The sequence below is a fragment of the Rutidosis leptorrhynchoides genome, chromosome 3 (assembly GCF_046630445.1).
Source record: "Rutidosis leptorrhynchoides isolate AG116_Rl617_1_P2 chromosome 3, CSIRO_AGI_Rlap_v1, whole genome shotgun sequence".
Lineage (NCBI taxonomy): Eukaryota > Viridiplantae > Streptophyta > Magnoliopsida > Asterales > Asteraceae > Rutidosis > Rutidosis leptorrhynchoides.
Genome location: NC_092335.1, coordinates 552,105,898 through 552,123,378, shown reverse-complemented (window position 1 = coordinate 552,123,378; position 17,481 = coordinate 552,105,898). Strand labels below are relative to the sequence as shown.

At 34.2% G+C, this 17,481-nt stretch overlaps 1 protein-coding gene and 1 long non-coding RNA gene across 2 annotated transcripts in view; both read left to right on the top strand.

Annotated features, from left to right (window-relative positions):
• LOC139898538 (uncharacterized) overlaps nucleotides 1–2,912 on the top strand; it is a 32,919-nt gene extending 30,007 nt beyond the window's left edge. The window contains exon 3 of the long non-coding RNA XR_011777049.1: nucleotides 2,338–2,912. This is a non-coding gene — a long non-coding RNA (uncharacterized lncRNA). The remainder of the gene's footprint in view (nucleotides 1–2,337) is intronic.
• A 1,707-nt stretch (nucleotides 2,913–4,619) lies between these two features.
• LOC139902027 (probable receptor-like protein kinase At1g49730) lies at nucleotides 4,620–8,190 on the top strand. The gene is made up of 2 exons (XM_071884686.1): nucleotides 4,620–5,067; nucleotides 7,474–8,190. Exons 1-2 carry the CDS (start codon nucleotides 4,620–4,622, stop codon nucleotides 8,130–8,132), a joined length of 1,107 nt encoding a protein of 368 aa, XP_071740787.1. The 3' UTR covers nucleotides 8,133–8,190.
• Nucleotides 8,191–17,481: the final 9,291 nt, after the last annotated feature.

Here is a 17,481-nt window from a genome sequence, read left to right as displayed (position 1 = left end):
AATCTTCCGCTGTGCATTTGCTCATATTACATGGAGTCGTTCATGGCATTTAGACGTCAGTTCATCGTGATGATACCAGTTGTTGAAGACTTCGTCCAGATGGATTAGGACGGCGTACTACACGTTTCAAAATAATTTTGTAAAAAACCGCCTACGGCAGTTTGCCAACGGATAGATCTCGAAAAATTACACGATTCAAAAAAAAAATTGGTGACTAAATAGGAGTTATGAGTCAAAAAATACATCCAGTCAAAGTTCTTGTCCAATAAGCACCAAACACTATGCACCATGCTCCATGCACGGTGTGTGGTTTTTGGTGCGTATTTACGAGCAAAAAGGGTTGTCAAGCTGAATATCTCATAAACACGCATCACACACGAGTTTGTACCAATCATGCGTGGTGCGTGATGTGTGAACATGGAACATATCTAAATTTTTTCGATTTTTCAAAGAGATATTGTTAGTGACTTTCAGATCTGAGAGCATATTTATCAAATTTCTATTATATTTTTACCATCCCAATTATACTTTTGGGCTAATATAATATTGGACCTTTAACTTAATTACTTCCTCCATCCTATCCTAGATTACTTGTCACCAGACGGACAGAAAATAAAATGATCGGTTTGACCGTATGTATGTATGACGTCTGTATCTCTTCACAATCACGTTCATCTATTATTGTGACTCTTAGGAGCGAAATTAGCACATAAGGTTGCGAATATGCATATCTTCATATCATATGGTCGTGACTCGTGGCTGTTAGCTTAACATAAGGTAATCCCCAATTCCCATGTCATACATTAATTTAGGGTTCAGGGGTCATAGAATTGTGTTAACTTTTAAAGTGCTAATCTCTCTCTCTCTTTTTTTTTTTTTTTTTTTGTTAGCTACGAATTTAGGGTTCATCTATACATATGCTTAAAGACCACGTTGGTGAATTAAATAACTTTCATAATGCGGCACTACAAAAGTGTGAATCTTTAACGAGACCAAATCAACCTATTTTGAACGCCTTTCATAAGCAAGGTGAAAATACTCAAACTCATAATCGAATTCGGTTGAGTGTTACGATTTCTGCTTGTAGGTATTTTTTTGAAATGCTCAATACTATTTCGTGGTCATGATGAGACGGCATCGTCTCCTTTTAGGGGAAATTTCTTGGAATTGATGGACTTGATCTTATGTCATAATGAGGAACTCCATAACCTACCGAAAGCTCTGGGGAATAACAAATTGGTGTCTTCTTATATTCAAAAAGATGTTGTTAAGTGTTTTAAACAAGAAGTACTCGAATGTATCTTTAAGGAAACTGGTGATGATGTGTTTGGGTTTTTAGTTAATGAGTCTAATGATGTATCTAAATAGGAACAAATGGCTATTGTGTTACGATATGTTATTGCACATGGGCTTGTCAAAAAGAGATTTGTAGGTCTTGTTCATGTAAATGAGACATCGTCTTTGTCTCTTACATCTTCCATTGATTCATGTTTTTTTTTTTTTTTTTTTTTAACATAAAGTGAGTTTGACACAATTGAGAGGTCAATGTCATGATGGAGCAAGCAACATGCGAGGTGAGTTTAATGGTTTAAAAGAAAAAGTCTTGAAGGAAAATAAGTCGTCATATTATGTACATTGTTTTGCTCATCAACTCTAATTAGTGGTTGTAGCGGTTACAAGGAAACATTTGACCATAGTGAACTTCTTTGATAAGTTAGCCATTTTGTTGAATGTTGTTTGTGCTTCTTGTAAGCGAAAAGATATTTTGCTAGACACGGAGAAAAAGAGGGTAGAAGTTGGAATTGGTAGTGGTAAATTGAAACTAGTATAATATTGAATCAAGAGCTTCTCTTATACGAGCCGGAGATACACGATAGAATTGTCACTGCAAAACACTTTTGTGTTTGGTTGATATGTTTCTATCCATTATTACGGTCCTCGAATTTGTTAAAGAAAAAGGAAATAATGGTTCTAGTCAAAATCAAGCGAATGGTCTTTTGAAGTATTTAAAGTCATTTGATTTCTTTTTTTATTTGCATCTAATGTTGCACATTTTAGGGTTGACAAATATGTTATCGCAAGCTCTTTAAAGAAAAAATCAAGGCACTGTAGAAGCAGTCAATTAGTGTAGTCAACCAAAGAAAAATTGCATGAGTTAAGAACAAATGGATTTGAACCACTCTTAAAGAAAATGTCGTCTTTTTGTGAGGAACATGGTATCCGAATATAGAAATGAATGAAGATTGTATTAATTCAAGGAGACAAAGAGAGAAAATCACTAATCAACATTATTATAAGGTAGAGTGTTTTAACACCGTTATGGATATGTTAGCGCAGATTCAAGAATTTGGTGATCTAGTAAAGCTAGTACTGAGTTACTTAGTTGTATGGCGACGTTGAATCCACGTGATTCATTCTCAATGTTTGATTCGTCGAAATTAATAAGGTTGTATGAGTTTTATCTAAAAGATTTTAATAGTATGGAGAAGATTGAACTTGAACCTCAACTTGAAATATTCATAATGTTCGAAAAGATCAAAAATTTGTTGACTTGAATGGTATTGCCGACCTTGATAGAGTGATGGTGGAAACAAGGAAATATCTATCTTATCCGTTGTTTTATCGGTTATTATAGCTAGCATTGGTATTACCCGTTGCGACCGCAACAATTGAGAGATGTTTTTCAGCAATGAAAATTATAAAGTCGAACCTACGCAATCGTATTGGAGTGGAGTTTTTGAATGCTTGTGTAATTTGTGTAGTAGAAAGAGAAGCTCTAGTGAATGTTAAAGATGAAGATGTACTTCGGCGTTTTCAAAATATGCGTTTACGTAGAAGAAAAGTGTAATTTGGAACTGTTTTTTTTGTTACATTTTGTTGATTACATTGCATGCAATTTTTTAGTTGCATTTTGTGAAGTTTTTTTTGGGTTGCTTTTGTTAAAATAATTTTTTTACTCCCAGTAACCTAAGTTCCACGTTCCTCCAGTGCAACCAAGCAAAGAATCACATAACTATTTAGGTGAAAACTTAATAGATATGTCATTTATTTAGTGATTTAAAAACATATATAAGGTGAATAGTACCATGTTGATTAGTATATAGGTAAATTTTGATAATATATATACTTAGTTTATAATATGTGTTGTTTCACATTAAGGTTAAATAGTTCGAAAAGGTAAACATAAATTAATATTTTAAATTTTTGAATTTTTCATTATATTTTTTATTAAAAATAAAAATAAAAAATAAAAAAATTAAATAAATTTTTTATTTTTGTTTTTTAATTCTCTTTTTATTTATTTTTAAATTTTTTAAAATTTTATTTTTTATTTATCATTATGTTTTTTTATTTTCTATAAGGTTCAGGGATCAACCATGTAATGTTGTCCATCACATGCCAAACACATGTTTAACGAAATTTGACTAACGGTCGTTAATAGTTCTGACGATATTAGCCTCAATTGCACATTTTTTTCAACTTATAATCCTTTTCAGGTAAAAATTGAAAGGCGTAATCCTTTTCGGATATCAGCAAAGGCTATATTACCTTTATTGACAAATCTTGTAACTTACCTTTCAGGCCATTTGCGTTAACACTCGGTGGCGAAAATACAAGAGGGCAGGGGGCGCCCGCCCCTAGTGGATTTTTTTTTTCAGTGTTAAAATTTTGGATTTTTCGACTTTTTCCACGGTGGATTTTTTATTTTTTTGCCCCAAAATCAACATATTTTGCGCCAAAACCTACATATTTTGCCTCAAAACCTTTAAATTTGCCCAAAATTCTCCATCTTTTGCTCCAAAACCTTCAAATTTTGCCCAAAAACCTTCAACTTTTGACCAAAAACCTCAATTTTTTTGCCCCCAAAGTCTCCATATTTTGTCTAAAAAATTGGTAAGGTTTTAAATTTTTTTTTGCCCCCGGTAAAAAAAAATCCTAGTTCCGCACTGTTAACACTAATCGAAATTCATACACAAACATAACCTAATTTTACTTGCACGGCTATGATACCGCAATCTGGGCGCTATAAAATTTGGCCATAACTAGTGCAAGAATTATTGTTCTTATGAACACTAGCTGGTTCTATCAATCGTTAATGTTTTGCTACTCTTAAACCATGCCTGAAAACTTTTTCTAGAAGATTAAACAAAGGAAATCATATTAAAGTAGCTAGATTATAAAAATAGATAATCTAGAATCAAGACTACAAGATAAGGGTTAACCATAACTTGATGTAATGTTCAAAGTGCATGAACTATCTTTTGGCTTTCTATAGATATATATTTATCCGATGAATTAAAATAATTCAACGGTAAATTATAGTATGTGCATATGTACTCATGCATCAAACAATGTATTGACTTGCTTGACTTCTGATGATTACGTCTTCATTCTACTAAAATCCAAACCAAAGGATTTTTAATAAACTTCCAACCTACCTCTCCAATCACTCAATTCCAACAAATCATATTTCTATCAGCTTTCATGAATAAAACTTCATATCTTATCATGGGTGAGTAAAAAAAAAAAAGAAGCTAATAATAATACATTACGCAAAATTCACCAAACCAATTTTCTTTAAAAAATTTGGGGCTTAAGAATAAGGATCATACACGATCATGGGATTACATTCTGGAATAGACATAAAATCAACAAAAAACTTGTTGATAGGAGGAGCAATAATTTTGGTCATTTTATTCACAATTATCTTGAAGAAATGGGCAGTTTATTTAGACTCCAAAGCAAAAGCCAGATCTTTGGCTAAAGCACAAGGTGACCATGATCAAAAGAGCATAGGGTTATGTTCATTATCTACTACCAAAAGTATTAGAACTTATGCACTTGAAGAAATCAAGATGGCCACAAGGGATTTTCGAATACGAATAGGTGTTGGTGCCACGTCATATGTTTATCTGGCTGAGCTCGGTGATGGACAGTTTGGTGCGGTGAAAAGAGTGATGGAAGAGAGGGGTGGTTACCAGAAGATGTTTCTTGATGAAGTTTCCATCTTGCTTAGGATTTCTCACCCTAACTTGGTTGCATTGTTGGGTTTTTGCTTAGATAAAGGTTAGTTTAATCATATTGTTGCTTATTAGTAATCTTATCTTAATTGTACTTATCTATCTATCTAATTTATATCATATTTAAACTAACAATCTTTAGGTCGATCAAGTAAGCGTGTTCTTTGATCTTGAATAATATAATATTATTCCCTAGCATGTCAATAGTGCCTTGATTTACTTAGACTTTACTAATGACCAGAATTGCTCCATTTGAACTTATACTGAAACTAACATTTTTGCTGCTTTTGAATAAGCTAATTTAATAATGGAATAACATGTTCGATAAGGCAAGAATTCAAATATAGTAAGTGTTGTTTCATAGGAATGCCCACAATTGCAATTTTCAACCTTAACTAATTTTTTTTTTTTTTTTAATTTTAATTGTTGAATCTATCACACTTCCGATAATAAAACTCACAGAAGAAATGACTAACCAAACAAGATATTTAAATGAATAAGGTTTTATGTGTTAAGGTTACTTCGAAATAAATCGACTAACTTTTTTTCTTAATTCAGATGTACGAGAACTATTAAAAACTCACTAAAATAGAAGAATTTGATTAAAAATAGCATGTATATAAAACAGGGGAATAAATCATTATCTATACATTGTCTATCATATTAAATATAAAATGTAAAATTATTAACAAACTGAACTTTTGTTTTGTTGTTTTTCTTAAATAAAGAGATGCCTTTGGGAACAATAATTCAAGTATAGTTTAACTCGTTTTTTATTGTACGACTTATATATAAAGTGATGGCTTGTCATATATATGTTCTTTTCATCTATTTGTTTTGTATCGTAAGTCATATCCATCCAAACGGATGTACATAGAAAAAGAAATCTAGAATATTTTACAAGATATTTGAGAATGCATATTCCTAGTTTTGTACTCCAAATTGTCTTAGGATTATGTTACTCTGTAACTACAGATTGTATTGTATTGTCAAAAACCAAGTATTCTTTCATAGTGAAAACAAACATAAAAATGCCGATATATTAATATTTATTATGACTGATTCTTGCATAAAAAATAACTAAAAATAAAATATGATTTTAGTTTAGTTTAGTTTAGTTATGTATAGAAAAAGTTATAGTTGTACTTAATTATGTTAGATTTATATCCTTTTGTATATAAACAAGTATTTTTAAAGGCGGGATCTGATAGTACAGTTTTGATAAACAACGATAAGTACAGGAAAAATATTGGAATTTCTCCATGACAATCCTAAGCTATCTCTTTAAAAAAAAATTCAGAAATGCTTAAATTGCTTTACATTCAACCATTTCTGTAAAATAACTTCCTTCTAGTTTATGTTAGTGCATATCTATAATCTCTAGTTCGATATTACTTTGACGCCTTAGTTTATGTTAGTGCATATTTGTAATCTCTAGTTCGATATTACTTTGACGTGTAATTCAGTTATATTGTGTTGAACTCTATACTGAGAATCGTGACTATTGAATGATTGATATTGTGATACAAGCCTATCCCACACTAGACATGCATCAACCTTACAAGGGAAAGTGTAGAACTCACTACCAAAAGTCAGCTTGAAGGAGGAGGGGACACCCACCCACCACTCCATAGGCCACCACTCCGAGGTGTTGGGATCTCGAAAGATGGGATCTCTCAATGAAAGCACCAATGATACAAGCCTATCCCACGCTAGACATGCATCAACCTTACAAGGGGAAGTGTAGAACTCACTCCCAAAAGCCAGCTTGAAGGAGGAGGGGACACCCACCCTTATAAGGCACTAACTAGTTTGTTCTCTAGTCAATGTGGGATTATATCATATTGTGCGTGAATGTGATAATCAATAGTTAAAATGACCAGACAATCGATCGACTGACAGAGTAAGTCGATCGACTGAAGACACTGTCGGTCGACAGTGCAAGGTCGGTGTAAGTTGATCTTCGATCGACTAAACGCAACAGTCGACTAACTGACTCAGTCGACCGACTGTCGTTGCAGACAGTATAAATACGGGTTTTGTGTTTCTTTGATAGTTTACACACTTCACATAACCCTAGCCGATTGTTATTGATTGTTATCGTTCCCAGACCTCCAACCCACTGAATAATACCTTCTAGGCATCGTTCTAATCTAGATTAATATCTAGGTTCGACTAATTCGGTCCCATGAACAACCCGTTATCCAATTGAGTCTAGGTCTAGTGTTTTCCGCCTCTAGATCGAGTCTAAATTGATTCTAAGGTCTAGATATTTCGTCTACAATTTATTAATAAATTTTTTATATTTTTATTTTAATTGACAGTCCTCAGAATTGTTATTGAATAACTTTTTAAATATTACTCGTATTAAAATTTCAAGTGTGAAATAAAATTCGATCTGGATGAATGCACGAGTTCTTAATATGACTTTATTACATTTATTTGTGAGTAGGTGAGCAACTTCTTCTACTAGAATATATACCTAACAAAAGCCTCTTCGATCGTCTACACACCAACAAAGGCAAACTATCAGGAACACTCTCATGGTCAAGTCGTTTAAGCATCGCCCTAGACATTGCATACGCTCTAGACTACCTCCACTCAGTTGCAGACCCGCCTGTCATTCACAGAGACGTAAAATCATCCAACGTCCTTCTCATTAACGACGATCATGCAAAACTAGCCGACTTCGGCCTATGCAAATTAGGTCATGAATCATATAGTGCTCAAACCCCAACAATAATACGTGGCTCTTTAGGCTACGTTGATACAAATTACCTCAACACAGGACTAGTATCACCTAAGAGTGACGTTTATAGTTTTGGTGTTTTGTTGCTGGAGCTTATAACTGGAATGAAGTCGTTACAAGGCTCAGTAACGCTAGCTGAGTGGACGAACGAGTGCAGGAAACATCAAGATGTGGATGTTATGATGGGAATGTTGGATCCAAAGTTGAATGGTCAAGTGAATGTGGAACAACTTAGAGTTGTGGTATATGTGGTTAACTTGGCATTGCTAGAGAACTCGATGGCTAGACCAAATATGGCGGAAATTGCGTCTAGGTTATCTAGTTGTATGGATCATTCACCTGAAACTGATTTGCCGGTATGATTAGGTTTCTTGGTATAAAATGGAAGTACATACATTGTATATTTTTATTTAGGTATAATTTATAGGTGCATATATCACACCTATTTTGTATAGAACATTCTTTGTAAAACAGATAGTGATGTAAGATATCACTGTTTTATTTCTGTATAAACACAGCTTGATCTATAAAGAATAATTACTTTTTGGGCTGGAAAAAAGGGAAGATTCATGACCAAAATAACATACTGTATATATTGTTGGCCTCACTAATTTTATAACAATAATAACATGCATAATTTTACTTGGAGATACCAGCTCAGCCAGAGTGCTGCATAACGTAAAACCAGCACGGAACCCCTTCCAACACGAACAGCCGAAGCGCATGCTTCCTTTATATCTTCTTTAATCTTCCAGGAACAAACTTCTTATAGCATGTAAGTTTAGCTTGTGATATATAAAGCCCGTCTTACAAAGATTTTTTTTTTTTAAATAGTAATTTTATTTAAGTCACTTTAAAAAATGGAAATTTATCAAAAATCGTTGCAAAAATGGTAAAACCGAAGTTTGAAACTTCGGTTTTGCCAAATCCGAAGTTTCAAACTTCGGGTTTTTTATTTTTTTCATTTTTTTTACAAAAAAAAAAATAATACTAAAAAAAGCAAAACTGAAGTTTGAAACTTCGGTTTTGCTTTTTTATTTTTTGCATTGCAGTTGATACAAGTGCATATAACCCAAGCCCCACAGCAGCTTTTATTGCTAAATAAAAAAATAATAATGTGGTCATCTAGTTTCGAACTCGTGACCACTCGGATAAACACCCACCTCCTTAACCACTCCTCCATTTCTTCTATTCTGTTTAAGTTACTAACTTGTATCCTCTTATCAATCCTCTTATTTATTGAAGTGACATTTTTAGTCCTAACAATTTTATATGCACTTGTATCAACTGCAATGCAAAAAAAAAATAATAATAAAAAAAAGCAAAACCGAAGTTTCAAACTTCGGTTTTGCTTTTTTTATTATTATTTTTTTTTGTAAAAAAAATGAAAAAAATAAAAAAATCCGAAGTTTGAAACTTCGGATTTGGCAAAACCGAAGTTTCAAACTTCGGTTTTACCATTTTTACAACGATTTTTGATAAATTTTCATTTTTTAAAGTGACTTAAATAAAATTACTATTTTTTTAAAAAAAAATCTCTTACAAATACTACTTAACCAAACAAATCACTAAATAAATTGGGGTCCCGGCTTGTTGGGTTCACACCCATTTGTCTCACTAGTGCGTCTTTGTTCAAAGCATCTTTCAGACTCGGACCCTTGGTCAGTGAGGGTGCTTTATGGTTAGAGGTAATCGGTTCATTTTGTCTCACATCGAAAAGTGAAAGAAAAAAATGTGTATATATAAGCTTATGAGCAACTCCCTTTAATTTCTGGCGTTCGGTGAAGCATATGTGGGATTACGATTAAGATTAAGGTGCTGTTTGTTTTTTAAGATGTTTTTGTTCGAATATCTGCGAACCACGTCTGTAGAGAAGATGTGGTCTGAAGGTCTGTTAACTGTCATTTGAAGACTGTTTGTTTTTATGTCTGTCAAATACAATTTAAAATTCTGAATTATTATAATGTTCATTCTTTATCTTAAAAATAAAAATTGTTGAGTTAAAAAATAATAATTACGTTCACTTGTTACATTATATTAACTAGTATTGTGTTACTATATACTACGTACATAATTCTAATATTGATTTATTGGTTGATTAAGAAAATAGAGAAAGAAATCACTTTGTGGTGTTAAAAGTTAAAACTATGGGCAAATTAGTTTATGATACCATCCTCTCAGTTCTACCTACTCTAATATATCTCTTTCATCTTCAAGAGTTCAACATCCATCTAAATTCTTTCTCCTACCCAGTTAACTTTCATCTTCCTATCTTCTTTAAAACACCAATCTAAATATTTTCCTCTTCAAAAAGCAGATCTAGGATATGACTTGGATTATCAAGATATCCGACATAACACCATTGTAAGTTTGTAATCATCACGATTTTGCTATTGTTCTAACTTTTAATTGATGAGCTTGAATAGCATAAAGGAGTTGACATCAATGTATGTTGGATATTTGATCTTTTGGCTTGCTTAATTTTACGAATTTGATCAGCCACCTATTTCATTTCTATCTAAATTCTTGGTTGCTTGATTTTATATTTCACATGAATACACTAAAACATAACAGATCGGTTGCTTGATTTGCGTAATTTTATATTTCAGAGGAGTATGGTGCCGGAGATGGTGGTGTCGCCGGAGATGGTGGTGTCGCCGGAAATGGTGGTGATGGAGATGGTGTTGCTGGATGTGTAAAGTGGGTGGGGAAGGATGGAATGGGATAAGGTTATAAAGGAGCTGAACAAATACAAAATGTCTTCAAAATATATTTTAAAGTTTCTAATTTGAAGACTTTTGAAGATGTTTTTTTGTCTTATGACTTCGAAAAAACAAACCATCTGCCATCAAAACATCTGCCCGCCCGCAGAAATAAGACAAAATAAGATCTGTGCAATGAAGAATACAAACAACACCTAACATTATCCTTCTCATTTAATAATTTGTTCAGAATTTGATTCTGCCCATTTGTAGATGCATCTGAATAGAGGGACATAAGATCAGAACCATTAGATTAACATTACCCCACTTCTTTTGTAACCCCATCAAGCCGTAATCTGAGTTCATTTGAACCTGCATCAGATATGGCCCCCACAGATGGTTGATAAGTGGGCTCTGGTATGTGTACCGGTACTAGTTCTGTTGGGTAAGAGATCGTTTGGGGTACCCTTGTTGGAACCACGGGTTTTGGAACCTCATAAGCCTCAAACCTAAGTGAATGAGCTGATGAGTCGTACGGGTTTTGATGACGAATGTTACTGATATTAAGAGTTCCGGAATGTTTACTCTCCGGGATATACGGTTCAGCACCCTCCTCTAATGACATTTGGACATAATTATTGAGAAATGAAAGGCTCTTATCAATCAACATAAGGACAAATAGATTAAATATCTTGAAATTAGTTGACGTTGTTAGAATTATAATCAATGAGACAAACTTAGAGCTTAGTAATTTAACCTATTTGTACAAAAGATTACCTCAATGTCTTCACAGCTTGCATCTAATGGCATAATATTCTCTAAGGCAGTAGCATCAAGATCAAGAATAGCTTGAAATTCATATGCACGTTGCTGAAGATCAGATGAGTGAGATGCAAACAATTCTTCGAGCAATGACTGGCACTGCAATAGCAAGCATAAATTTGTATCTTGAGGGTTAAACTTAAAGTCATAAAAATTAATTTCATACAATTAGTACTTAAAAAAACATGAAAGAAGGGTAGGCATTAACAGACCTCTGGTGGCAAACTAAACTTCCTTCCAGCTGCTATATCAAAAGAATATACTTTCATAAGTTAGCTAGTAGTTATTGTAAAAACTGACCTAAAATGAAATTGTCAATTTTTGTTGGGAAATATGCATTATAAGATGGAAATATACACCACTTTAGTGCTCACAGAAGCTTGTATAAGTACATTTACTATATCATCACTTGAATGTGCTTGTGCCACGTCACATAGCTTGCCACTGATATAAGAAGCTGAATATTTACCATCTGCAGTTCCATATTCACCCAACATATCACCTGTTGCCAAAGAAAGCTGAACAATAAGATAAATAACATATAATGGAGTAACTATAGAACGTACAAATGTTATAACTTACCTGAAGAAATTCAATGTGAGCAGTTCAGGTTGAGACGAATTATTATAGAATGGGTCGGGATGGGGTGACCAGCCAATCTTTTTTCCCATTCTCATAGTTACTAATGCGTTGAATACGATTGAATATCATGTTTTCAAGATAAAAAGATATTTGTTTTAACAGTAAGACAACTTATCAGGCTCTGAGAATCAAAGTGCATTCAGATGTCTTCTAAACTGTTTGCCCTTTTGACCTTTTTTTGAACAGTGAATAGGATCACCCGAGGGAGACTAAACTGTTTGCCCATTTGACCTGATTACCTTTTATTTCTAAAAGTTCATTATAGCCCGTACGTAGACCAATTAATATATAAAATGACTGAAACTGTCACCTGGCCCAGCTCTACTTTGAGCAAACTGTATATTGCACCAAGTTACTCAAATATAGAATTATTGTTGGTGCATGAATCCCCAGCCGTAGTTTACGTTACCGATTTAATACATTCAGCTATGTAATGACGTTATTGTATGACTATTGATTACATTCGTGTTTGTGTGTGCTTAATTATATAATATTCAATATGTTAAACTGCATACACAGTCGACCGAGTGTGTTCACACACTCGACCGACTGTGTGACTCAGTCGACCGACTGAATGACTCAGTCGACCGACTGTGTCTGGGTTGCAGTATATATACGGGTTGAAACCTACTTTGCTAGGTTACCCATTCTATCAACCCTAACCGACTGGTATACGTTCCATTTGATTCCTAACACCAATTACCACCAAAATTATTCGTTTAGGCTTCATTCTAATCTAGTTTAACCTCTAGGTTTGACCTATACGAACCCAACACGACCCAAATCTCGGTTTACGTCGTCTCTAGTGTATTCCGCCTCTAGATACGATCACAAGCGACCTAAGATCTGTCCAAACAACGTCTACAAAGTGGTATCAGAGCTGAAGTCTCTGGTTTTGCTTGATTTAAATTCTTTTTGGGTCAAAAGTTTAGGTTTTTGGTGTTAGTTTTATTTTCACGATTAATCACTGTTTTTACGTTATAGTATTTGTACTTTGTGTCAAAACATGTTTCTGGTGAGTCTATAATAGTGGTCTACGTGTTTCTAGTGAGAAGATGTTTGAAGCGTTGTGGTTACGCGGGTGACAGTACTAAGGTTGTAAAGCGTACCAAGTTCCCTAGGCAATACAGATACTTCACTTATGTGCTTCTGAGGTGCTTGAGCCCGATGAAGGGTGGTTTTGATGAGATGACTGAAACCTACAGCTCGATGTTCGTGGCTTTGGTTCTGAATGCGAAGTTTAACTTCTCGCAAGTCGTATTTGATGGTATGCTATTAAATGTGAAAAAGAATATTCATCTTGTGTTTCCGAGGTTTCTACAAGTTATGTTGGAGAAGCAGGTTTAAGGTTTAGTGAAAATTCCACAGGATATACTTAAACAAAATCATTTGAATGATCAATCTTTCAATCGGTTCATGCAAAACAGAATCGGTTCTACTGTGATCCCTGAAAAGAGGTTGATAGGTCATCTGGCCGATGAAAAGTATGTATGTCCAGAAGGTTTGAGCTGCCGACACGAAAACAGCACCTCCGGTGATGAGACAGACATTACTATTGCTGGTGAAGAAGAGGTGAATCAGCCACCACCAAAGCAAACCGGTCCTCGATTGGTTGATGAGGATGATGTGACTGCACTTGATGACAGTCAAGTTGATTTGATAAAGAGGAAGTTAGCTGAAGCTCCAAATGTGTCTACCAAACAGAGACAGAAGCGTTTGAGGATTATGGTTAAAGACGAAAGTTCGTCTTCAACAACAAAGTCTCAACCGAAGGTCACTCCAACCACTCAACCTGCTACTGATGTTGGTGGGTCTACTCAACTTCCACCCACTCAACAATAACAAACACCACCTACTCAACAAGTTCAAACTTCTCAGCGGACTGAAGCTGTTACTGGTGATTTGACTGGAATAGTTAATCGATGACTTATTCAGTTGACTGCTGATTTCACAAAGTTTCAAAAGGCTGCTGAGGAGGATAAGCAAAAGAGGGAAACAGAGATGTCTGCGATGAGAGAGTTAGTTGATAAACAGCAAATGAGAATAGATGAACTTAAAAAGAATGTGGGGAGTCAGGCTGGTGAGTTTTTGGCTTTACAGACTAAAAATTAGGATTTGATTGAGAGGTTAAATGAATGGGAGAACAAGGTTGTAATTGAAGAGCTTAAGGAAGGGCCAGATCCTTTTGGCACATCTGATAATGATCATGAGGAGGATTTGGTACTTGAAGTTGCTAAGGGCTACACGGAGGATAACCCACTGTACGTAACTCCACTTCAAGTTATAACTGTGTCTGAGTTTTTAGCTATGCAGGATCACCTTAATCACTCTACTGTTTATGATGATTTAGAAGAAGGGGAGATCCCTCCAGATCTAACCGAGACTGAACAGGAATTGATGGAGCGTCTAGAGCGAGAAGCTAAGGAATCTGCTGACGCTGCATCAAAAGCCTCGACATAAGCCTCGACTTCACAGGCACATAAGTTTGATGAGGATTTAAGTGATTTTGATACTGTTGATAAATGTAACAATCCAACCCGTGATCTATACGATAAAATTTTTTTTTATACAACACAATTACACGCCAATTAAATATGTAACCCATTTCACGAGTTCTATTTAAAACGCACCACAATTAATTGTTTACAATAGGCACGAGGGCCACGAATAAAGTTTAGTACAAGTTTGACCCATTACAAATGATAGTTTATAAACCAAACGACGTTCCGAGCATGGTTTGGGACTAAACTACCCAAAACTAGGCCAACTTCCAAAAGCTCCAACATAACAACAACAAGGGACACCTAGTGCCCAACGACCCCCTTGCCCTTGTGTGATGACCCGAAAATTTCTGACCAAATTTAAACTTAATCTTTGTATGATTAACATTTCCGACACGATAAACAAAGTCTGTAATATTGAGTCACGACAGTTTTGGAACTATATTCATATAATCAATTATTCTTTGACTGTTCCCTATGATTCACGAACAATATATATATATATAACTTAATGTGCATATATATATATGATTTCAAGTTATTTAGTAAACGATAGTAACATTCGTTTGTTAATTCGATTGATATTTAGATAAGTGAACTAAAACGTTTAAAATAAACAAGTAAAACACTAATTTGCTACAGTGTTTTCAAATTGCCACATTACTCAAAATGCTACAGTGTTTTCGAAAATCACTATTTGCTACAGTGAAATTGACTTTGCTACATTGAATTGCTACAGTAAAAATTGACTTTGCTACAGTAAAACACTATTTTAAAATGTATTTTAACAAATAGCGAGACGATGATTTATAGAAGTAAATGACCAAAACACTCAAATGTATAAGTTATAATTTGAGTGATATAATTTAGGGATAATTTAGGGCTATATTTTGACAAATGTATGTGACACGAAACGTAAAATGCAAGTTTTCTCAGCGTACAAAAGGACATTTGAAAAACCGGAACCGGGACATAAGTTGAGTGATGACGTACGACTTATCGGAACTAAAATTACAAATCAACTATGCATGTGAATTTAATATAATATATAATTAATTATTTAAATTATATATATTATATATTTATTTATTCATGTCGACAAACAAAAAACAAAAGAAATGTGAGCTGTAATTGGAGGCCATGCGATCGCATGGCCATATAGAAGAAACCCCATGCGATCGCATGGGGATAGATTTCAGCTCTGATTGCTATAAATTGCTCGTTTTGCTCGATGATAATCACACACAAACACACACACAGATATTTATTTTTACTCCGTATTTATTTATTATTATTATTATTATTATTATTATTATTATTATTATTAATAATAAGATTATTATTAATCTTATTATTTTTATTATTAGTATTATTATTTTTGCGATACAAAAATAAAAATGTACCTAAAATATTACGACGGAGTGCTGTCCAAGTAACTTTCAAAATGGTTTCCAAGCGAGCTAGAGCTAAGGAAATTATGGGTTATTGCCAAGGAAATTATGGGTAATGTTCGGGGGTATTTTTGTGAATCAAACCTCGTGTTTATCATCTCCGATGCGTCTACGTGCTTTCCTACAATATTGTATATCAATATTAAACAGTGAGTTCAATTGATCCCTTTTTATACATATTTTCGGGCTGAGAATACATGCGCAGTTTTATAAACTGTTTTACTAAATGGATACAAATACTAAAACTGATTTTGTGTGAGTTTCATATGATCCCTTTTACTCTCTACATTTTTGGGCTGAGAATACATGCAAATCCTTTATTAACTAATTTACAATATTTATATGCGTGAGTTTCATTGCTCCCTTTTTAATTGCTTTTGCAATCTATATTTTTGGGCTGAGAATACATGCACTTTATTTTAAACGCACTGGATACAAGTACATACTAAATTCTACACCGAGTTTGAACCGAAAATCCCTTAGCTTTGGTAACTAGTAACTGCCGGTTATAAGAACTGGTGGGCGCGAGTAGTAGTATATGGATCCATAGGGCTTGATATCCCCGTCCGAGCTAGAGCACTAGCCTTTTAATGGACGTATGCTATTTGAGAAGCGTACACGTTGGTTTGCGTGTATTATTAAGATGATTATACAAAGGGTATAAAATATATATACGTTAAGTTTAGTTACCAGGGTGCTCAATCTTGTAGAATATTTTGATAAACGTTTCTGGATGAAACAACTGAAATCTTGTGATCCACCTTTATATACAGATTATACGAAACATTAAAACTATGAACTCACCAACCTTTGTGTTGACACTTGTTAGCATGTTTATTCTCAGGTTTCCTAGAAGTCTTCCGCTGTTTGCTTATATGTTAGACAAGCTATGTGCATGGAGTCATACATGGCATATTTTTCAAGGAAACGTTGCATTCACCAAATCATCACCATGTATCTTATTTTGACTGCATTGTCAACGGAAGTACTATTGTAAACTATTATTTACAGTGATTGTATATATGTAGAAATTATCAGATGTCGAAAACCTTTGATTTAAATATTCATTATGGTGTGCCTTTTTAAAAGAATGCAATGTTTACAAAACGTATCATATAGAGGTCAAATACCTCGCAATGAAATCAATGAATGACGTATTGTCCATATGGATTTGGAGCGATCGTCACACCTTGTCCGCGCCTGCATCTAAAAAGATAAACGACGAGAGGGGTAAGCAAAGCTTAGTGAGTAGAATAAATATATACATGCATATAAGACTTACCCACACGCATCCACGATATCATATAACGCACACAATCGCATAACATCTCGATAAATAAGCTAGTATCGTCAAACCGTACAACTAGCCACATTAATAACATAAATATCATAATCATAAATCAAATGCCAGCATCACCAACTATAAACCATGGTTAACCAAAATCCTTCGTAAGGGGAATGACTTTGCGAAACAAGTCATCGATGTTCATAACAACCGTTAGCTCCCAAACCCGGCTATGGTATACTAACCCCCGAGGTGTTCCAAAAACGGCTATGGAATCACCCCCAAGTGTTCCCAAAAACGTCTATGGC

What these genes read in the sequence shown, in the direction of transcription:
- LOC139902027 (XM_071884686.1), top strand. Translation starts at nt 4,620, where the DNA reads ATGGGATTACATTCTGGAATAGACATAAAATCAACAAAAAACTTGTTG. An exon ending in GGGTTTTTGCTTAGATAAAG is followed by an intron (nt 5,068 to 7,473) that starts GTTAGTTTAATC and finishes ATTTGTGAGTAG; the next exon opens with GTGAGCAACTTCTTCTACTA.